At 31.9% G+C, this 24,298-nt stretch overlaps 2 protein-coding genes across 2 annotated transcripts; one reads left to right on the top strand and one right to left on the bottom strand.

Moving 5' to 3' along the window:
• LOC134706782 (uncharacterized) lies at positions 1-15,796 on the bottom strand. Its single transcript, XM_063566056.1, has 3 exons — positions 15,635-15,796; positions 2,959-3,219; positions 1-2,432 (listed from the first exon to the last, which is right to left on the bottom strand). Exons 1-3 carry the CDS (start codon positions 15,690-15,692, stop codon positions 2,248-2,250), a joined length of 504 nt encoding a protein of 167 aa, XP_063422126.1. The 5' UTR covers positions 15,693-15,796; the 3' UTR covers positions 1-2,247.
• A 2,222-nt stretch (positions 15,797-18,018) lies between these two features.
• On the top strand, positions 18,019-19,861 carry LOC134680593 (uncharacterized). Its single transcript, XM_063540104.1, has 2 exons — positions 18,019-18,541; positions 19,404-19,861. Exons 1-2 carry the CDS (start codon positions 18,019-18,021, stop codon positions 19,859-19,861), a joined length of 981 nt encoding a protein of 326 aa, XP_063396174.1.
• Positions 19,862-24,298: the final 4,437 nt, after the last annotated feature.

Raw genomic sequence — 24,298 nt, 5'->3', positions numbered from 1 at the left:
ACTTTGTAACAAATAAAATAATAATTGTCTTAGAATAGACTTGACATCGTCCAATTGGATCACACTTCTCCCTTTGATATTTTACATTTATATTTTTTTAAAACGTTATTGAGATTTTAATAGTGGTAAACTCTATTTTATCAAGTTTCATCAGAATTTGAATAAGTTGTAAAGGAAAATGCAAAATCACTTAACTGTCCACGCTTTGTGGTTTTAGCAAAACATTATCTGGTTTAAAGGACAAATGATTCTCAAAAAAAACAATTAAAAAAGAATTGAATTGTTTACTCCGCTGAAATGTGTTTTTGAAAAAAAATAAAATAATTAAAAACAAAAAATGCGATAGTTAAATTAACACCTTAGTGTGTAACAGTGCGAACTAACTAATTTTAGAAACCATTTCTGCTGACAGAGTAGATTGATAATTTAACCTGCGAATTGCTTCTTTTTCGAAAATATTCTTTATATCTAAAAAGGCAATACAAAACTATTAAGGCTGTAAAGAACATATAACTTCTTTGACTAGAGCAACACATTCATTCTCATGCACATAAGAATATTCATTATTAAAACAGTAAATACCATATTTAGTATAAATAAAGGAAACAGTAGTATACATCGGTTCAAAATCATGAACCGATTAAGAGAGACAAAATCCAGGTTACAAACTAAAACCGAAACACATTAACTATACAAAGAAAACAACCGATGAACAGAAACAGAAACGAGCTAATACCTGTCACAAAACAAAACCGCGGGAAACACACCGACCATACAAGGGAAAACGACGAAAAAACAGAAGCACTTAATTGCTATAAAAACAGACGCCTACATACATAGAAACGAAATGTTTAATAATAAATGCCATTTTTTCTGGCTTGGTACATGACATTTTGAAGAACAATTGTGAACCTGTATAAATGACGAGCAAAATCTCCAGCTGTAATGGCAATGTTAAAATACTCTTAAAATGACAACATTACGTGACAGAAATACTGTTTTGATCTGAGCGTCACTGATCAGTCGTATGTAGACGAAACGCGCGTCTGGCTTATTAAATTATAATCCTGGTACCTTTGATAACTATATACAGAACAAATAAATGCAAAATTACTCAGGACAGAAATACATAAATGAATAATACAATAGTACATTTTGACATGTAAACCAAAGAGTAACAACGAACACCTAAAATTTGTTTAAAAAAGTACAGAATGCAACAAAATAGAAGTATGAACTGCGCGTCACACGAATGTATTTACGCCACAAAAAGTGACGTCACGGGTAAATTTCTAAAAAAATGAATATTAAATCGGGATTTATTTTGTAATGGTGTTATTTGATGTATTTTCAAAAAATAACAAGCATATCAATTTAGAATAATGTTAGTGATGGTGTAATTAATTGTATTATTTTTTATTTTTTTTTACATATGAACAAAAGTCTATATAGAAAATAAATATAAAATGAAAACCACAAAAGATAAAATATAAAACAACATCCAATCAGAATTACAAATAAAACATCATAACTAAATACTGATTGATAAGATACAATACTGTCCTGTACAAGAAGGAATTATGTAACAGTAATAACTCAGGGATAGAAATTACTGCTTATATAAATTTTCAATTATACTATTTAACACATTCCATAGGACAGTCGCCTTTTTGTTTTCAATTACCTTCATGGCTCACTGAAATAACGATAAGAAAATATCGTAAAAATTACTAAAATAGTAGGTACCGACCGTTCCAATGGCATGGACGGGAACATCGTTGTTAAACAATAAATTGTTTCGTAAGCAACCCTGATAAACAACTGCTTCACCTATTGAGGAAGGCCTGAGATCAACCTTCGAAGTGTTGCTTAATTTATAGATTTTTGTGTATTGTTATGTTGACTATTGCTTAACTTTGTGTCGTTTTACTTGTTGTCTCCTTTTTGAAGCAAAGTGAAAAAGAAGTGTGTTATTGTTAAATTGAGAAACTCTAAAAAAAACATAATCATCAATTGAAGGTTTTTTTTTCTATACTTTTTTCTAATGTTGAAAACTTGTTTGTCAAGAGAAAAACAATATATTCTCTAAAACTATAAATGGTCGATACCTAAGGCGTTTACAATTGAAGATTTCGTTTTCATTTCCCAAATCAATGAACTTTTCATGAAATCATTCATTATAACCATTTATGAAATTAACACATAAAATGTCAAATCACAGCAATGCAAGTTTATAAACATCTGTCACTAGCTAACAGGTGGCGGATATCCTCCGTTGGTGTTACTCGGAGTAGCACCTATTCCAGCTGCTGTCCTGTATACGACATCATATGCTGGAGGTGGACCCTTTGGTTGTATTGGCGGTTGGTTGTAGCTGTATTCATATGGTGGCGGATATCCCGGTAAAGCTGGTCCTGCTATTGTTGCTGGACCTTTGGAACAAAATTAACTATTTATAAAGACGTGAAAACAACCAAGGATAAAATAAAAAATAAACAAAGGAATTAAGGAAATAAAGATTAAAAAGTAAAAATATTTGATGAAAATTAGAATACTGCTCCCCTTAAAACAAACCAAGGCTGTTCATTTGTCGAGAATTCTAGTTATTACAATAACCTCATCCATTACCCTTATCCTATTATTTTAGGATATTAACCAATGATTGCCTGATATTTTTAAATAAAGCAGTGGTAAATGCATCAAATTTGCTTTGTTCTTTTAAATTGTTTCGTATATATTAAAGGTTAATAAAAACAACAGAAAGGCAAACGGCTTAGATTTTTTTTGTATATATTATTCAAGCCAGGACACTTACTCCACACATTAACATACACTATCAATAAGTAAAAACTATATGAAATTACCATTTAAACTGCACGAGTATGTAATTGATAATAAAGTTCTTTATACAAATTGTTATGTTTTGAAAATATGTGATGGTAAAAATCCTATTCATACCTCTATTTATATTATTCACAAGAGGAACAGGTTGTCCATGTACAGCTGGTCTTAAAAATTGTGCATGTGTGCGTTTCCTATTTCGATGTTTTAAATAACAGTAAATAACAACAATGCCTGTTATAACAGCTACACAAACTACTATGCCAACAATTAGTCCTGTATGTGAACAGCAGTGGTGGTCTTTGTAGGAGCCACAACAGCCACTGCTACAGTAGATAGCATCCCCTTCATCAATACACACATCACCAGCAAGACATTCTGTAAAACATCAATAATTTCCTTGTAAAATTTCATACAAATTGTACACAATGTATATAATCATCTAATAAATACGATATTATATAGACATTTTTAAGAGTTTATGAAATTCTCCTTCTTACACTTGAATTGGACTTTAGTATGTTTGATTTGTTTTTGGTATATTCTATATGAGGGTTGCTCTTAAGATAACGCATTTAGAACAAGGGTTCCAATAGGTGAAGTTGAAGTCATTCTGCTATATATTTTACGGGTACCATTACCAGTAAATTCACCCTTTGCAAATATGTGTTTTACAGATGACGACAGCTTTGTTTCAATTTATGGTAAGCAAACTTAATCCCTTTTTGTGGCATCAATGAATAAGACGTGTAACTTACTGTGGTAATTATATAAACAACACGACGAATGTAATTTGGGAAACTGCATTTGCCTACCCTTCAAGATCATACAATATATCCTCAATTTTGTTAGTGTTCCTTTTGCTTTAGCGTTTTTAAGCATTTCGAACCCCTCGGTTATTTGACCCACATGGTATTTTCGGTAATAAGAAAAGAGTATTTATCACGATACAAATTCGACTGAACAGAAAAGCGACTTAAATTAAACTCATTAAAAATACTAGAATTGAAATTTGTATTTGCGCCAGACACGCATTTTGTCTACGAAAGACTCATCAGTGACTCTCGAATAAAAAAAAAGTAAAAAATTTAAAAAGCAGTGACGCAATAAAAAGGAATGATGCCACACGTTACCATATCAGTTAATGCATACACGTGTAAAAAAAACTCCAAAGCCAGTTGCATGTTATAAGGCACCACCCTTTCATCCTTTGTGTGAGAATATATATATATTTTATCTCTCGTCCCTATAAAAAACAATCATATTACATAAATGAACAACACCTTGTTATTGTTTTTAGTTTTTATTAATGAATTCAATAGAACCAATTGAAGGTAAAACGCAACTTTTTAAGTTTAAGGAATCTAGAATCAAACATTGATTGAAAAAAATATCCTCTAACAAAGATACATTTGGTATCGAATAAAAAAGTAACAAATCCTTAATCCAACAATTGTTAGCTGTCAATTTAAATCAATAGATATCATATTTATTTCAGCTCAAAACATAAGACAGCATTACTATATATTGGATTTTATCAATAATACTTATTTTAATTTTCGTGTTTCTATACAATTGATTTTCTGAATGTTTAATGCAATAGAACTGGCTTATTTCAAGCAATGCATACAAATACAATGTACATAAAAACAAAAGACAGCAGTATTTTACTCGTTATCAACTCCAAATACATTTCAAACATGAACACAAAGAAAATCACAATGTAACTCTAACGCCCATTCAAAACATTCAAAGTGACTTTATTTTAAATCTCGGGACTAATTTTAAACTGGTGTTTATTGATAAGCTCATAATTACCCGTTGTTGTCTGTCCATTAATTCAGTGTATACTAATGTATTAGACTCAACCATGCCAACATATTTTCAGTCATTTAACAAGTATATTTTAAAGCGTGGTCATGTATTTGTTAAACCTTTTTATCCAACTTCGATTTCATCTCCCTGAAGCAAAGTTGACCTAATATGAATTTGGCTATTTTTATGTCCCTTTTGCCCATTTTGTTTATACCGTTTCTACCTATATCCTACCCGGATTTGTTCTTTTCACAATCGATTTTTGACTTTTGAACAGCGGTGAACAACTGTTGCCTTTATTTACTTTCAAATGTTTAGGTTTGGTTGTTCTTTATGATGGTTGGTCAAGAAAGCGCTTCGAACGCATTGAATGTATGACGCGTTATATAAATACTAAGTATAAGAAGATGTGTTATGAGTGCCAATGAGACAGCTCTCCATCCAAGCCACAATTTATAAAAGTAAACCATTATAGATCAAAGGACAGTATTCAACACAGAGCCTTGGCTCACACCGAACAGCAAAATATAAAAGACCCCCAAAATTACTAACGTCACCGTTCAAACAATCTAATTGCGTATTGTTATAAGTTTACTTTTCTACATTGGTTAGAGGTATAGGGGGAGGGTTGAGATCTCACAAACATGTTTAACCCCGCCGCATTTTTGCGCCTGTCCCAAGTCAGGAGCCTCTGGCCTTTGTTAGTCTTGTATTATTTTAATTTTAGTTTCTTGTGTACAATTTGGAAATTACTATCATGGCTTTCATTATCACTGAACTAGTATGTATTTGTTTAGGGGCCAGCTGAAGGATGCCTCCGGGTGCGGGAATTTCTCGCCTCATTGAAGACCTGTTGGTGACCTTCTGCTGCTGTTTTTTTATTTGGTCGGGTTGTTGTCTCTTTGACACATTCCCCATTTCCATTCTCAATTTTAATCTATACAAAAAATGAGAACGAGAAACACTTATGAACCACGTCAACAAACGACAACTACTTAACATCAGATTCTTGATCTAGGACAGGTACAAACAATTGAAGCGCGTTTAAACGTTTTATGTTTAATTGCAGCGGTTTTTAACGTATATGTTTTTTGTCGATCTAGTTACAAATAAAATCAGCTTCCGTCTGCTGTTTATACCCTGTGTAGCACGCGGTGGATTGATATGAAAACTCGACCGAGATAATTTAATGACATCTTTAATATCAAAAGGCAAATTAACACTTATTGTTTGTTTTACTGCATCAGGTGCGCATTTTGGAAATTAACCAAAATATTGAAGATCTTATGAATGAAAAGGACAAGAAACATCATGCAATCATAGCTTTTAAACTTTAAATTGCACAATTGTCCGTTTATAAATTTTGAAACTATTAAGAAACTTAGGTTTCAAATCCCTCAGGCAAAGTTGACTTTGGATGAATTTGGCTATTTATTTAAGGTATTTTTGACATATAGCTCTTCGACGGTTTCGATACTTATATATCTTCGGCTTTCAAATGTTAGGCTTTCAGCGTTCCTGATGAAGGTAAATCCAGAAAAGCGCTTCGGACGCAAGATATTATTAAACGCGTTGTTTTCAATTTTTTAATTCTTTCATTACATTACTGGTGAATTCTAATTTCTTTTAACGGTAAACACTTATAACACTATATCTGTATTTCCAGCTAGTATCAAAATACTGGTTACTTGGCTCGTGAAACCATCAGGAATTTGCAGTTCAAAATAGAGCTATTGACCCAGTAAACGTGGTAGACATAATATATAGTTAAATGACAGAACTACAGATCTCCGAGGATTTAAATTTAAAGTCCTTAATCGGTAAAATCAAAAGTTCAAACACATCAAACGAATGGACAAAATGGTCGATTAAAACCAAATAAACACCGTGTATAGGTGAAGTTTGTTAGTTACTTTACACGATTATCTACCATAAATGTGAGTCTTTAAGATTTTTTAAAATGTTTTTATGAAAAGAATGATCTTGAAAAAATTCGTGATTGATGGAAGTATTTAACGACCTTGACTGGCTTTTCTATCCACAAAATATACGAACTTCTTGTTGATATTCTAAAACACGTTAACAACCAGGAAAATGTAACAGAACAGCAGTTGTACAAATAATTGATTGTACTTTTGCTTAAGTTTGAATTACATATAATGAATTATTGGGAAAATATCTACAATTATTTAAGATAATGAAACTCATCATGCCGGCGGTTGATTTATTTTACATCATCGGCCGATCATATAAAACGTTTTAAAAAGGACTTGCACTATTATATACTGGATAAAGCTAAACTCTCGTATTGATTAATTATGGTTATGGTTAACTTTAATTTTTGGATCATTTTATAGATGCATTTATTTGAGCAAAAGCTTTTAAATAAAATAATATGGTCATCACTTCTTAGTTAATGTGTTCGTCAATATCTAAATAAGAATCATTATAGGCTTTAGTGTTTTTGCTGTTACATTTAGCTTTCATGACTTCTTCGATATCATGACTTGCCCATTGTTAGCAGAGTCTGTAACAAAATTAGGCATTACGAGTATTGCCAAGCCCACTGAAAATTACTTGAATAACTCAGGTTATACACGGGGTTAATTGCATTACTCGGTATTATGACATTCTGGCCTGAAAATTAATGAGGAGACAGTGATTAATTGCAATAAAGGCAAAATATTGTAAATTCTGAACCGTTTATAGCCTTTTATGCGGTATGGGCTTTGTACAATGACGAAGGCTGTACGGTGACCTATAGTTTTTAATTTCTGTGTTATTTTGGTGTTTTGTGGAGAGTTGTCTCATTGGCAATCATACAACATCTTCTTTTTTTATTTTTATAAAAGTAGTATAACGCTGTTTAATAGTCATAAACCAATTCAATTTCATTAAATCTTGGTCACGAAACAAAACCTAGGGAACACACCAAACAATGAAAACAACGGAACAACAGAAACACTTAAATGCGACAAAACAAACTCCAACACAAACGGACTATTTGATATAAAATTCAATATTACTGACTTGTAACAGGACAATTTAAGACAAAATGGTAGATTAAACCTGGTTTTATGGCTGGCCAAACCTCCCACTTATATGACAATGTTAAATATACCGCTAAAAATCATCATTACATAATAGGAGTACAGTGCAAATAAACGGAAAAACACTCAGGACAAAGATATACAGAAGACAAATCATCTTATTAATAAACTCACTTGTTTGAAACTTTAATTACTTTAAAAAAAGTTAATTACGGTCGGACGGTACGCGTACGGTCTAATTAATATCATTAAGAAGTTGCTTAAGTTTATAAGTTACAAAAAAAAAAGTAAAAACACAAAAAAACTGAACTCCGAGGAAAATTCAAAAAGGAAAATCCAAAATCAAAAGGCAAAATCAAAAGTCCAAACACATCAAACGAATGGATAACAACTGTCATATTCCTGACTTGGTACAGGCATTTTCTAATGTAGACAATGGTGGATTGAACCTGGTTTTATAGCTAGCTAAACCTCTCACTTGTATGACAGTCGCATCAAATTCCATTACATTGTCAACGATGTATGAACAAAACAAACATACTCAAAGAGTTAAAATGTCAAAAATAGGGGTACAGCAGTCAATATTGTGTTATCATCTTAATATCACTATAAAAAAAAACAAATGTAACGAAAAATCACAAAAAGGCATACATCAAATTTAATAAACTCATTTTGCTTTTCTTGTACCACTTAATTTATGTATATAAGTCTACCCGTAAAGAAAAGAAGGTTTTCATTGCTGGTGTAAAAATGCGCGTCTGAAATTCGTATAGGCAGACATAAAAAAAAATTGTCGTTCAAGGTATGAAGGCATACATACATGCATAGTCACGTAAAGTTGATATAACAAACAACAGACTCAACAGTAAATGTAATAATAATAAATAAAATAATTTGTGGTTCAAAGTATGACGGGAATACATACGTACAGTTTCACGTCAAATGTATAACATAAAAAACAGACTTAACAGAAAAAGTATTATTATTGAATAAAATAATTTTGTCATTCATAGTATGTCAAGATCCATAAGTAAGAGTAATTTAAGTAAATGAAATAATTTTGTCGTTCAAAGTATGATGTTTTTATATAACCACAGAGTCAATTCAAAAGAATATCTCAAAAATTGACTTAACAGTACAAGTAATATTAATAAAGACTAATAAAAAATACTATAACACGTTATTAAGGTGGTACCTAACACTACAGGGAGATAACTCTGTAAAATCAGCAGAACGTTTTAATGACGTTGTGTTCATATGGGAATAACAATTGAATGAAACAGATCAACATAACTTAACTCTCAAATTAAAACGGAAAAGTTGAATTGTAATTGAAATAAAAACTTTTTAACTATTTAAAAAATTCATGCTAATCAAATCTGTTAATATCTTGTTTTAGCATGTCGATCAGTAATACATTAATTGAATAATTAAATTGACAATATCGGAATAAACATAATGTGGGAGGACAATTGTTTTAGAATATGAGAAACTTTACAAACAAATGCAAATACAAAGAAACATGAATGAACTGCAAATATGTAAATGTAAAAAATATTAAAATAACTTGTGGTAGCAAGTGTCACCTTGGGTGAGAATACCAAAATAGGATTGATTCAGATATACAATTAAACAAATATTTAATTTCAATTGTTCATTTGTTCATTTTATCCATCTAATTGTAATGATAACAATTTATAAAACTAAAAGTAAAGATTGTGATAAATATTTGTTTAAATTTAATCCATATGATCCAATAACATGTATGGTCAGCTCGTTCTGGACCATACGCGTATACTCATACGGTCCGACCGTACGCGTATGGTCGGACCGTACGAGTATACATACTTTAGTATACGGTCCAGAACGTACGCGTACGGTCCAAATACTCATATGGTCTGGAACACACACATATATATATATATATATATATATATATATATATATATATATATATATACAACTCGTCTAAACATCAACCCAACAATGTTAGATCTGTAAATTTGCTTTCGCAAATTTTTGGTTCTTCCCTCGCCGGGATTCGAACCCATGCTACTGTGATATCGTGACACCAAATCGCCTGCACTGCAGCCGTCCCGCTAGACCACACGACCACCTGGGCTCTCAAAAAAAGAGCTTTCGGTGGCCATATGTTACCTTTCCACGTCAGTTTTAATCTAGCGGCGTACTACAGTACATGATATATAAGGCATGAAGATGTTATTGTTACAGATCAGCTAAATTATCTATAGTAAAGGATCCTACAAATTAATGTATATATATAACTGAAATAAGTAATAACTGGTATATTAGAAGAAAAAAAAAAGTCTTTTCAACAGATTTTGTTTAATGGTTAAAATATTTGTAAAGTTTTAGCACACTTATATGACAGGATATATAAGTACCGAGCGACGTCAAATGGATATTATCAAAAATAGACTAAACAGTTATATTCACGAAGACAAACAAAAAAGATAATAAACAACAGTGGTACCTACAATCTATACTTCAACGTCATCGTGTATTATGTTTGAAGTTGATACGGACTATTTATCAATAAGGTCGTGGTATCTTCGATGAACTTGTTTTAGAAAAACGTTTCACAGACGTTTTTTGATATACCACTGGTTTCGGTTCAGACACTGGTGAGATTTTACAATCGGAGTAGCAACTGCAAGCTCTTGAACCCGCATAAGGCGGGAAATGTATATCCCATATGGAAGTGAAGTTTGTTTATTGGAATTAAATAAAGGCAACAGTAGTATACCGCTGTTCGAAACTCATAAATCGATAGAAAATAACAATTCCGGGTTACAAACTTAAACTGAGGAAAATGCATTAAATATAAATATGAACATAACAACTACACAACATTAAAATGTAACACACAGAAACGGACGCAGCATTAGACAAAATCCGATGAGAATAACAAATATAACATCAGAACTAAATAATTTGGGAAAGAAAAGTACCGTGACACGTCTTATAGTAATGTGAATTCACACTCAAATATAAGAGAAAACAAACGACACAACAGAAAAACAACGTTAAAATATCACACACACACATAAACGAACTATAATATAACAATGGCCATAGTCCTGACTTGGTATAGGACGTTTTTAAAAGAAAATAAAACGGTTGGTTGAACCTGGTGTTGTGGCATGCTATGACGGGGGAATATTTTAATAATTAAAATTCAACGTGCTTCTTATTAATGTTTTGGAGAGTACCATTTTTTTCCAAGTTCCGTAACATTTGTCATATTTGAAATTGACACTACATACGTTTTATGGTCACCATAAAGAATGTTTGTCAGTACATTCGCGATTATTTCGTTGTCCTAGATCCTTATATACCACATCAGTCATCTCATCTGTAACTTTACCAATTGTGACGTATTTCAAGTTATAAGGCTTTGAATGAATGTGGAATCGCCTGGCGGATGATGCGCGCATAGCGTAAAACTGTTCGACAATTTGTTCCATCTCCTTTTTAGTTCATGCAATTTTTTGTAAGTGTTAGTATGGTACCAGCCCAGTGGACTTCATGTAGTAGAATACCAAATGACAATAAAAACAGGTGCCAATTCAAAATATTGGTAAAAATGTTATAGTATCCTACGACATAAAAATTTACACTGAATCCCACATTTCGCATTGCGACGATACACTGCCAATAGTTGGGTTACATGTACACTAATGACAGGACGATTGTCCGTATTGTGACAGGATATTGACCAAATGAGATATTAATAGTCAGAACTGTTTTGTTATTTAATAGATTATTTTAAGATGTGAAGACCTTAGAGATATTAGACTATATTTATAAAAATATAAGTTAAACAAATACTTTTGAGCAAAAACAATTGACCAGACGGGTTTCACACTCTCTGATGTAGGATTAAGATATGTTGAACTGATAAAAAAAGTGTTAATTTGTTTTGCTTTACATTTTTTTTCATACAACTAAGAATTCTGCGAGATTAATACTTATTTTATATGAATATTTAAACTTTATAGTAAAAGAAAATGTTTCTTACAAAAAAGCCTCGAAGGATCGGACGGATTTCACATTTGTCGATGTACGCTTTAATGTATTGAAATGATCGACAAACAATGTTAATATCTCTTTTGTTTTCAAATAAAAAAAATCATGAAACTAAGAAATCTGAACGGTAAAAGTCAAAATCGTCATTATTGAACTTGACCTCTATTTTGTCACCAGTAACAACATATATAAATTTCAAAAGCTTTGGTTGAATGGTTCATGAGAAAATGCACGGACACGACAGGAAACTTCATTTTTCTATCTTTCAAGAACCATAACTCCTGAATGGTAAAAGTTAAAATCGTCATTATTGAACTTGACCTCCATTTTGTAATCAGAAACAACATATAAAAATTTTAAAAGATTTGGTTGAACGGTTCATGAGTTAATGCACGGACAGCATTTGATTGTCGATTACCCGCCCGCCCGACCGGCCGGCCGCCCGCCCGACCGGCCGGCCGCCCGCCGTACATCCCCAAATCAATAACCGACATTTTTTTCACAAAAATCCGGTTAAAAATGAAAAAGACAAACGGACAAACAATAGTACACATGACACAACATAGAAAACAAAGGAATAAGCAACACAAACACCACCAACAACTAGGGGTGATCTCAGGTGCTCCGGAAGGGTGAACAGATCCTGCTCTACATGTGGCATCCGTCGTGTTGCTTTTTTCTTATCCCAGGCATAGATTACCTTAGCTGTATTTGGCACAACTTTTTGGACATGTTTGGCTTTATAAATATTTTGATATGAGCGTCACTGATGAGTCTTGTGTAGACCAAACACGCGTCTGGCGTACTAAATTATAATCCTCGTACCTTTTTTTTTTAACTATTTACACCACTGGGTTGATGCCACTGCTGGTGGACGTTTCGTTCCCGAGGGTATCACTAGCCCAGTAGTCAACACTTCGGTGTTGACATGAATATAAATAGTGTGGTCATTTTTATAAATATCCTGTTAACAAAACTTTGAATTTTTCGAAAAACTAAGGAATTTCTTATCCCAGGCATAGATTACCTTAGCTATATTTGGCACAACTTTTTGGAATTTTGGATCCTCAATGCTCTTCAACTTTGTCAATGTTTGGCTTTATAAATATTTTGATGTGAGCGTCACTGGTGAGTCTTGTGTAGACGAAACGCGCGTCTGGCGTACTAAATTATAATCCTGTTACCTTTGATAACTATTTAAACTACTGGGTCGATGCCACTGCTGGTGGACGTTTCGTCCCTGAGGGTATCACCAGCCCAGTAGTCAACACTTCGGTGTTGACATGAATATCAATAATGTGGTCATTTTTATAAATTTCCTGTTAACAAAACTTTGAATTTTTCGAAAAAACTAAGGAATTTCTTATTCCAGGCATTGCTTACCTTAGCTGTATTTGGCACAACTTTTTGGAATTTTGGATACTCAAAGCTCTTCAACTTTGTACATGTTTGGCTTTATAAATGTTTTGATATGAGCGTCACTGATGAGTCTTATGTAGACGAAACGCGCGTCTGGCGTACTAAATTAAAATCCTAGTACCTTTGATAACTATTTCAGTAATAACAAATCCGGTAAAAGGATAATTCGGTAGGTCACATTCATGTAAGGGAAGGGGATTGTAGTTACAACGTAAGGAAAATATCCGATATCATTTGTGAAAGGGTTATTCAATAACGGTCAACCAACTCGTAATGGCGTCCGTAAAATTTACGAAGGGATGATTTCAACTTCATCATTTGGAACTCTTGGTTTAATAGCTTCATTAAGGTTCATCCGAGTTACTGTTACGAAGGTTCTTGATCTTTGTATTATTTTGTGTGCACAGGATAATTCTCCCCATTATAAATATATAACGTACACATGTAACGTGGACCTGTTTGAACACCATCTACCTTCTGCTCTTGGACTTTATATTTGTAATGACGGAAACTTAAATTTTGATTTATTTGAAAAAGGCGCAAATGCAATATTTGTTTTAGTCTAAGATTTTGCGTGTTTTGAAAACCATGTTCAACCCACCATTGTTTTCTTTAAAATTGTCCTGTACCAAGTCAGAAATATGGCCATTGTTATATTATACTTCGTTTCTGTGTGTGTTACATTTTAACGTTGTGTTTCCGTTGTGTCGTTTGTTTTCTCTTATTTTTCAGTGTGAATTCACATTACTATAAGACGTGTGACGGTACTTTTCTTTCCCAAATTATTTAGTTCTGATGTTATATTTGTTATTCTCATCGGATTTTGTCTAATGCTGCGTCCGTTTCAGTGTGTTACATTTTAATGTTGTGTAGTTGTTATGTTTATATTTATATTTAATGCGTTTCCCTCAGTTTAAGTTTGTTACCCCGATTTTGTTTTTTGTCCATGGATTTATGAGTTTTGAACAGCGGTATACTACTGTTGCCATTATTTGGTGCATGAACAATGTCAGCAAGTTGTCTAATTTTCAAATAATTATGTTGTTGCTTCCTGATTCAATTTAAAGTTTATTTATGATTAAATTCTTTGGAACCGCTCATTTGAGTCGTTTTAAAAGAAAGTTTCGACGATTAATAACTAGATCGTGACATATAAGAAAACAGAATAGAGACAATAGACCTTGAAATCGAAAACTAAACCACTACGTCTAGAATTTCAGTTTATCCATCTACAGCCATTTTTATTTCAACGTGAATTCCTAAAACAGTCACTCATAGTTGTTTTTTTCAGATTGAACACTTACTATATCTAAACCAATTTAACATGTTCAAACATGAAAGACAATAAGATAATAATTTATTAAAAACCTTACGGATTATAGTAGTTCTTTATTATTGAAATGTCTACCAATCAATATAGGTTATTTGAATGTCCTGCAGTAAAACATGGATCAAAAATCGAAAATAGTTTCGTAAAAGAAATTTGAGATTTGAAATTAATAGATGTTAAAGTAAAATTTGAACAAGAAATCATTTCATTTTAAATAGCAGAAATCGATTTCAGACAGAATTAGATACTTTGTTTATTTATTTGAAGGCCAGACAAGACCAGAATGTTGTTTAATTTGACCAATATTATTTGATATCATCTAAATGTGCCATTTAACATACCAACAGTTTATATTCTATAGTGTTTGTGTTCAAATGAAGAACTCACTGTAAAGGACAAACGAAACGATTTTAATAGGTTTAATACCACAATTGATTTCCCCCTATTAGTCTTTGTTAAATTTGCACTTTTCTATAATTGTACAGAAAGTTATCTTTGTTTCAAATAGGGAAATACATCATGGAAAGTTTTATCCTGTTCAAAAATAAAGACAAATTTCACATAACATTTCATTGCATATAACAAAATAACCATCACTGGAAGTGAACCAATCAAATTTAAACCTCTTTTTATTTTTTTAGAAACAACAACTATTTTTTCTAGTGCTTTGAATCACTCAAGATACGTTTATGACGCAGACATATTTTTACTGCAACAAAACGTAGGATTAATTTCCTACAACTGTCAAATGCAGAAGAAACATTTTTCGTATGCAAAAGGATGTGACGTACTATGATTTTGTGGTATTACACACCAAACTTTATTGTATGTAATCTCTTTAATTCTATTTTTTGCTGTGATGTCACTCATTCTTCTAACGAAACCACTTTTTTCTACTACCTTTCTCGACCATCGTCTCGTTAAGCTATATGTTTGTGGATATCCCGTACACACTGATCTGTTGTTATCTGAATTGAGCGTTTGACTATCGGGTCAAAAAATAACTAATTTAAAGTTAACGTTAAATTACGTTTCCGTACAATCAAAGAAACGATGATATATAGAGATACAGTTTCGTATGACCATAAAGAATTTCATATGTGTAAGAAAATGTATAAATTTCAATTACCTTTTATTCCTAAAACCAGATATATCAGTCCATAAAATAACGTTTGGACACAAGTCATTTAGACTTTTTCATAAACTGTGCAAACTGTCCTTACAGTTGTATAAATCAATTTCATTTAAAATTAACAACGTTTCCATTGATTGCCTGCATTACATTTTTAATGCCAACATTGATCCGACAAAACAAACAGTACGGAACTTTATAGCTAGAACAATTAAATTGTTCAATGTATTCAAGTGTGGAGGAATCGATGAACTTCATTATAAAATAAATATTGCTGACAAAAGCCTCATTTATAAAATATTTTACAATAGATAGATCGCGTAAGTCATTTGTCTATTTGTAATAAAAAAGTGATTTCGAAGTACAAAAGCAGGGAACCGACAAACAAATGTACTAATGCTATACACATTGTTAAATCATTTCTTTATAAAAATGATTGAAGCTGTAGTTTGTTCCTGATTTGCCTGCCGATGATAATCATCGTACCGTAAATGGAGATTCGATATATCACAGAAGTGATTGAAGCGATGGAGGAGATTAAAGTATTTACTGAAAAGAGATATGATTATCAAATGAAAATTCAGCATTGATAGCTAGAAGGTAAAATCATATCTTTGTTACCCGGCTTATAATTTGGTACACCAGACGCTGTGCATTAATGAAGATAGTCCGGGATTACTCTGACGTCCGACGGCTGTTTAGCCAGACAAGCTGGGGCCGTGGGACGTCAGAGCTTGTCCCATATCAAAAAGTGGATATTTGCCCACCCAAAATAGATGCGCTACTTCCTCGCTTCTGGGGCCGACTGAGGGCCTTGGAACTATATAAATCGGGCATCAATCTCTACAGTTTTCATTTATCTCTTCATTTATGTAAGTTTCACCTACCTGCCAAACCTTTAATTTTCTATATTTTAATATATGTTAAAATGACAAACAGTCAAAAGAAACAATCAACAAGGCACGGACTCGTTATAACCAAAGTATTTCGTGTGTATCTTGACCAAACTCAGCAGATGTTTTAAGAATTTATTTTACAAAGGTCCTTTAATTGCTGAAGTTCGAATTTCCTGGAATTGTGCGTCAATTGATGACGTTCATTTAACTCATTCATACGACTTTTATTAATTTATTTCATCTGGTATCCCTTTTTACTGCGTATTCTGAACTGTGATCGTGTCTGTGAATTTATTGTCATGTTTACTTATAACACAAATGTTGGCGTTTAATCCAAAACATAGAGGAATGATATAATATTATTTTTATCAGAACATTAAAATCATTCAAATTGAAAAGTTATTCGTTTTTCACTCTGCCACGACGTCATTCTCCGTTAGTATATTCTCCATTATTTCCATTGACAAAAATACGGTTTTAAAAAATACGGTTTAAAAAATAATAAAAGCAAATTCAAAGCCTGTTTTAAAAAAAAAACAAAAATAGAAAATAGCGTGAATAAATTGAACTGTTTTGACTCCAATAATGTGGTAATAGTTTGGGCGCCATTGTTTTACTTCCCATAATGTAGGTCTATTTCAAACTTGCATCTAACATTTGATTAATCAATAACATAAATAATTAAAATGCTATTGCCAATGATCATTATGTATAGCAATATAAAAGTGAAAGTGAAAGTCCGGATAGCCATACTAAATTTGTTCATTAATATCTCCCACGAAACCTGTTTGTATAGCATAACTGTTTATGCTGTGCATATGTTAAAAAAATACTCTTTTAATTTATACCAGTCTGTTTTACAATGGATGAAGGGAATTTTGATTATATTATTTTCACTGTCAATATTTGTACCTTAATTGCAAGATTTCAGTCATTTTGGTCATTTCTGTAAGAAAGTCTTGAAAGGCTAGTACCAGCATTGAGATGGTCAAAGGCGTTTGGGTATAAATAGGGTCATAATATAATATTCACTTTTTGATTAAAAAAAATGAAAATAGAAATTTAATTATTTTTTGTTTGTTTCCTGCATACTATATAAAACGCTTTTTTTGTTACTAACGACACAATACTACAATGAAAAGATGGTAGAGTTATGAAGGCTGTTAATTCGTTTGATATATAACGGGTTTCCTGAAAACTGCCAAATATGAGGAGAAATATGCGATACATTATATAAAGGTGGAGCGTGTATGATTTACTAAAATGCCTTTACATCCAACTACATGTATTGACATAATCAGATAATATATTTTATATCTTATCAACCCTCTAAACATAGTTTTATTGCAGGAGTTGTTTAACATTCTTTTAAAGTCTAATTTTGGTAGATAATTAATCATGTTGGAATATGTGGCATGCTTTGTTTTCGTTCTAATGATAGCCTTCGCATCGTTTTCTCATGTCATTTTTACTGAAATGAAGGAAATGGGGATTCGACACAAGACAGACATGCGAGACTTGAGAGAAGCAATGCACGACATGGAAACTGCGCATACAAAACAAATTAACAGCGTGAAGGATGAAATTGAAAAGACCTTTATCACCAACATAAATGCTGTGAGATCGGAAATCAGCGAAATAGAAAGTCGATTCTTCAAGGATGTGAAAAACGTAGAGACCAACATTTTAGAATTGGTAAAGGATTTGAAAGTTGAAATGAATGAAAGAGAAAGTCGATTCAACAGGGAAGTAAACACATTGAATGGAAGAATACAAGTTTTCTCGACTGAAAAGGACAACAAGATAATTAAGATAAAGAATGAGATAGAAAATGTGATTAACGAAAAAGACAATGATATTAAAGAAGAAATGACTGAGGTGAAAGAGAAAATGTTGATCTCGCTGACGAAAATTAACACCACTCTGTTAACTATGAGGACAGATTATAAATTGTCCATTCGGAAAACAAATAATCGTTGTATGAATAGTATATATAGAATGAAAACAGGTAAGATCGATCATAGTATTGTACACTGAGAAAGTTTAATGCGGAAAAGTTATCATATTTTATGGTAAAAATTCAATACCTGAACAATAACGTTAAGTCTTTTAAGACTGAGTAAATACATTTCTAAACATAGTTTCTTTCGATTGATTCTTCGTCCAGATCTTTGAATTGACTCCCTTGTGTGCCAAGGACGTGTTCTGTTCGACTCGATTTACCGAATACTTAATTTAATGATGGTCGACAACGCCATTATCACACTCAAGCTTCATGTTCTTGGTTTCCTTCTTTGATTATATATATATTACAGTGTCCGATCCTTCTATATCGACAATAAAATAGGTTTAGACATTTAAATTCATTTTTTAAAACTTTCAAAATCTCCATGTGTATAAAATGGTGAAATAGTTTAAAAGAGAATGTCAAAACATCTGCCAATAATAGCAAATTCCCCCTTAAACAAGAAAAACGTTTCTTTAGACACTAGCATGCAAAAGACAGCCATAGAAAAAAAACCCAAAACATAGGTCCAATAGACACGAACGAACAACACTAATGGTACTGTATGTATATTACTTTATGTTAAAGGACGTACTGTGGTCTATAGTTGCCTACATACACATTATTTGGACTCAGGTAAAACATTTGTTTCACTTTTACAACTCTTTTTTTTATCAATACTTTAAAATCATTGTATCTTTAAACAAATCTAAAAAAAAAAGTTTTTTAACTTTCTAAAACAAACATTGTGAATGGTGAAGACCTAAATTAATCTTTTATTTAAATGATGCACACTTAAGAAGCTCATTCCTAAAATAGAATTCAATATCAAAGTATAGTTCATTGAAATTCATTAATATTTCAGAAATACGACCAGCATTTTCAGCTACTTTTACAAATGAAAGGGCGATACCATTAACCCATGGAGAAATACTAAAGTTTGACAACGTCCATTTGAACATCGGAGAGGGATACGATCCAGCTACGGGTTATTTTTTCGTTCCGAAAGCAGGAATTTATTTTGTTTCCTGTACAATTCGATCTATTGAAAATAAACATATTCACGCTTATCTCTGGAAAAATACTGACAGACTATTATTAGCATATGGAAGAAATTGGAACACTGGCAGTTTTGGCTTCCCTATTGATTTACAAAAGGGAGATCTACTCTTTGTGAGACATGATGATGGACCTTATATTATAAACGAAGAAGTTCATGGAGGATCGACATCAGTTTTTGCAGCCACGTTCATCAGCAATATTTATTCTGAAGATATTAAATTCAACTTTATTCTAAGTAAGAATACCTTGATGGTTATTTAAACTGGAGACGAAACAATAATTTATTTATTGATATTGTATTTACATTGTATCATAGATCACATGTATTCGTTCAGTGTATGTACGGCACATGTTTTAATATGTCTTTTGATTGAGTTAAGCCATTTTAATTGATATGTTATAATGTGTCTTTCTATGTTGTGATGTTACACTATTGATTCAGATAAGGGTGAAGGTTTGGTACCATGATTACGTTTAAGTCCGCTGCAATTTTTTGCACCTGTCCTAAGACCGGAATCTGAAGTTTAGACTGTTGGTTTTCCCGTTTGAATGGTTTAATGCGTTTCCCTCAGTTTTAGTTTGTTACCCCGATTTTGTTTTTTTGTCCATTGATTTATGAGTTTTGAACAGTGGTATACTACTGTTGCCTTTATTTTTTTAACACTAATAATTTTTGGGTCCCTTTATAGCTTAGTGTTCGGTGTGAGTCTAAGCTCCGTATTGAAGACCGTACTTTGCCCTATAATGGTTTACTTTAATAAATTGTGACTTGGATGGAAAGTTGCCTCGTTGGCACTCATACCGCATCTTCTTATTATTAGTTTAGTTGTATACTAACTCATAATTGCTTTTTTTAAATGATTTTTATTGGATTGTTAGAAGGATAAACGTAACGTAAAGAATGTACATGTTTATTCTCGACGTTTCTGACTCGAATTTAGGAAACTTTTAAACCTGCGTTATGTAAAAAAGAAGATTAACTTTACTTTATTTTTAGCACCATAGAAAATATCCCCGTGAAGTTTTTGGGTAGAATGCCAATACTTTAAAAAGATGAATATATTTTACTTTCTATAGTTGTTTTTCATAAAAAAAAATCCTCTCTAAACACAGTGTCTCTAAAAAAAACAGGATCAAGGTGCTACTTTTTTAGGAGGATTTTCAATAGTCTCATTTATATTATACTCCTTCAATGGCACAACACTTTTATTTTTAAACATGTATTCTTGAGTATGTGAAATTTCTTGTCTACTGCTTCTAAGAAAGGTCGGTTAATAATACTTTGGGAGGGCAATATTAAAAATAAAATAAGGGTTGGGAATGACAATGTTTTTTTTATGTACAAATATTTCTATAATCCAAATCTGGAAAGGAGTAGGTTCGGTAAGGACTCATTTTGGCCTCAAATTTCAGTTTCATCTGACGAAAGATTTTAACCAATTTTTAATATTTAAGTGTCTAATTCGCTTGCTTCATTTATTTTTTGTGAAAGATTTTAACTGATTTAGTCAATTCAAGCTCAAATATGAAAAATCTCTCACATAGGCAAAAAAACGTCACTTTTCAGATGGTTTCATATCCAACTATAGCAGTCATCACGTGACTTTTGTGACGTCACACATCACCCGTATCAAGCCCAAGTAAATTGTATAGAAATGCATAGGGGCTTTCTGGAATCGATGAAATACATTACTTTAAGTTCATGATACTAAAAGTGTGGGTCTTTGTAGTAATTCCTCATATATTTAAAAATATCAATATTCCTTTTGGAATAGTTTAAATTTTGATCTTCTCCCTTCCAAATGCTTTTGAAAATTTGTCTTGTTGCCTCGATAGTTCAAACTGTTAAATCATACAACTACGATAAATATTGGATTTTCTGTCGTCTTTAACCTTAAATTGCGATTTAAACAAAACAGATGGAATAATTGTGGGTCTTTGTGCTTATTATTATATTCATGAATATTTGAAATATCGTATATAGAATAGTTTAATTTTCTATTATGTCCCTTCCAAATTGATTTGAAAATAAGCTATTTTCAGAAAATCTGCTATTATTTTTCAAGATGGCGACCAGATTGACAGCGTGGGGCGACATGGTAAAAATATTGTTTGTACGATTTTTACTATGAAAATTAAATAACTGTTGGATGCTCGAGTTTTCATTCATTGTCTTACCTTAAAGCAGCATGTAATCGAACATTGGTTCCTTTTTATCAAGCTTAAACATGCTGTTGTTATTTTTATAAAATTTTGAAAAATGGCGAACAAATAATTTTCAAACGTAGAGGATGTTCGACACTTATTTTGTTAATGCACATAATTCAATTTATTTTCTCTGTTTATATTGCAATTAAATATGACACGGTATTGTAACTATAAGAATAGCCTTAGACATAGCAAGATTAAGGAGATATTAATTAAGTCATAACATCAACGTGATCAAAGAAAACAAAAATGGCACCTAATCACGATGTAAGTTTTGACAATACCCATGTAGATGCATGTTTTGACAATACCTATGTCTGTTAGTGTTGTCCGATTATCAATGAAATTCTTTGCAATATTATTTTATATTCATAACAGAAGACATCGAATGGATATAAACCGAGGTGAACTAAATATATTTTTCAATTTTATTTAAATAATTCATCAGGTAACCAGTAAAAAAAATCCTAATTGAACCAGTCACATGCAGAGTTATCGAACGTGATTATGACTGTAATAGTTGCATATGTTGTCAAAAATGAAAGTGGCCGCATCCGTGTTCATCCACAACCTTTATGTATGTTATGTATTATCATAAAATACAACTTACAGTTCAATATTAAGGATGATCACGAATGCGGCTACTTTCGTTTTTACACGGAAACCGTCTAAAATTTAACCGAAATGATAGGATTTTGAAGATTTCAGTAATTTGTCATGACTTAATGGTGCTACAACCCGATATATGTGCATTGTATTGTCAAAAACAGCCAATATTTATGTAGCAGAAGCATTCAACTGTCCAATAAATAACTATAAGTTTACATTTTAACAATTTTGTAAAACTGTTATATTTTGGGGCCAAAAAGCGGTCTTACTGGACCTACTCCTTTAGTCAATTTACTTTTGGCAATGACATTATTTTTTTTCGACTCAATTTTTTCTATAACGGCTTGGTTTCTTCTATCCTATTTTCTATTGCGAAGAAAACCGCTATCAGAAATTCTCTAATCTAATTTTGAGTCCGATTTCCTAGAAATTACATTAATAAAAACGTAATGTGTAACTTTATCAACTTATGTGATACAAATATGTTTTATGCACCAGTGTTTTACTACCCATGTTGTAGATCTTTTTCAAACATTCATGTATCAAATTAAAGATTAAATACCAAAATCAGTGAAAGTTCAGTTTAAACATAACTATACTACACTGTATGTTGGTCAAATTTATATCCCATTGCTATAACATTAAAATATTATACTGTGCATGTGCTTAATTAAAAGGTCTAATTGTTATTTAATTAATTATTTTCCGCATACTTTTGGGAGGAATTCATGAATTTCATCAAAATAAACAGGATTTTTTTTCATACTAATTTCTGCAAAATAAGTTCGGAGCTTTTGTTATCTTAGTTTCATTGGCAAATATGTTATCCCAACTGAATGTTTTCACTTAACGTCGCAGTTTCGATGGGAAGTCTTGACAGGTCAGGATCAGCATTGTAGAGATCAATGACATAAAGAGTAGGAATAAGTTCATTCTATTCACTTCATTATCAAAACTGGATATAGAATTTGAATCACTCACATAATTTTCCAATCAAATAAAACTATTAGACTTTTTTGAAAGCGGAGTAGATGAACATATTTTGCAAATACTATACATTGAACTAGCTTTTTGTAGATTTTCAATTTGAAAGATGGTCGAAGATATACATGGATTGCATTTGTTGGATACATTACTCATTACCTCAAAATTGTGCAGAAATTTATAAGAACCTGAAGATATGATGCATAGAGGCGGAGCTTATAGAATTGACTTTATTTACATCGTATTTACATGCAAGAACTTGCAATTGTATTTATATAATCAGATAATCTATTTCTTATCATATCAACCTTTTAAACCATATTTTTATATCCTGTTGTGGTATGATATTTAAAAAAAAAAACTAAATCAAACTTGCTTGGACATTAAATCATAACTTAGAAGTTAATTATTCATGGAAGCAGCATGGGTTTGTTCACTGGTCGGACTAATGATAATGTACGTCGTATCGTTTGTTCAAGTAGAATTTATAAAAATAGGACTGGAGCTTCGACTTAAGACAGAGTTATAAGCAATGTACGACATGGAAGAGACTTATTCAAACAAAATCAACATTTTGAAGGATGAATTGGATAAGGCTTATACAAACAAAATAAACAGCGTGAAGGATGAATTGGATAAGGCTCATACAAACAAAATAAACACCGTGAAGGATGAATTGGAAAAAGTCTTTCTTAACAACATGAATACTGTGAGATATGAGATAAACGAAATAGAAAATCGATTCAACGAGAATTTGAAAAAAGTAGCAGACGATATGGAAGTATCAATGTCAGAAATAAAAAGGGTGTTTGCAAAAACCACGAACGTTGTGACAGACATGACAGATTAACTGAAAGAGACAGAAAGTTATTTCGACAAGGAAGTGGATATATTAGG

Source organism: Mytilus trossulus, chromosome 1 (genome assembly GCF_036588685.1).
Source record: "Mytilus trossulus isolate FHL-02 chromosome 1, PNRI_Mtr1.1.1.hap1, whole genome shotgun sequence".
Taxonomy (NCBI): Eukaryota; Metazoa; Mollusca; class Bivalvia; order Mytilida; family Mytilidae; genus Mytilus; species Mytilus trossulus.
The sequence above is the reverse complement of the archived record's forward strand: the minus strand, read 5'-3'. Positions and strand labels throughout refer to the sequence as shown.

Coding starts and splice junctions, on each gene's coding strand:
- LOC134680593 (XM_063540104.1), top strand. CDS start 18,019: ATGGGGATTCGACACAAGACAGACATGCGAGACTTGAGAGAAGCAATG. Junction 18,542..19,403: donor TATATATAGAATGAAAACAG/GTAAGATCGATC, acceptor TTAATATTTCAG/AAATACGACCAGCATTTTCA.
- LOC134706782 (XM_063566056.1), bottom strand. CDS start 15,692: ATGACTTGTGTCCAAACGTTATTTTATGGACTGATATATCTGGTTTTA. Junction 3,220..15,634: donor TCTGGTTTTAGGAATAAAAG/GTAATTGAAATT, acceptor GATGTTTTACAG/AATGTCTTGCTGGTGATGTG. Junction 2,433..2,958: donor TGTGAATAATATAAATAGAG/GTATGAATAGGA, acceptor TTTGTTCCAAAG/GTCCAGCAACAATAGCAGGA.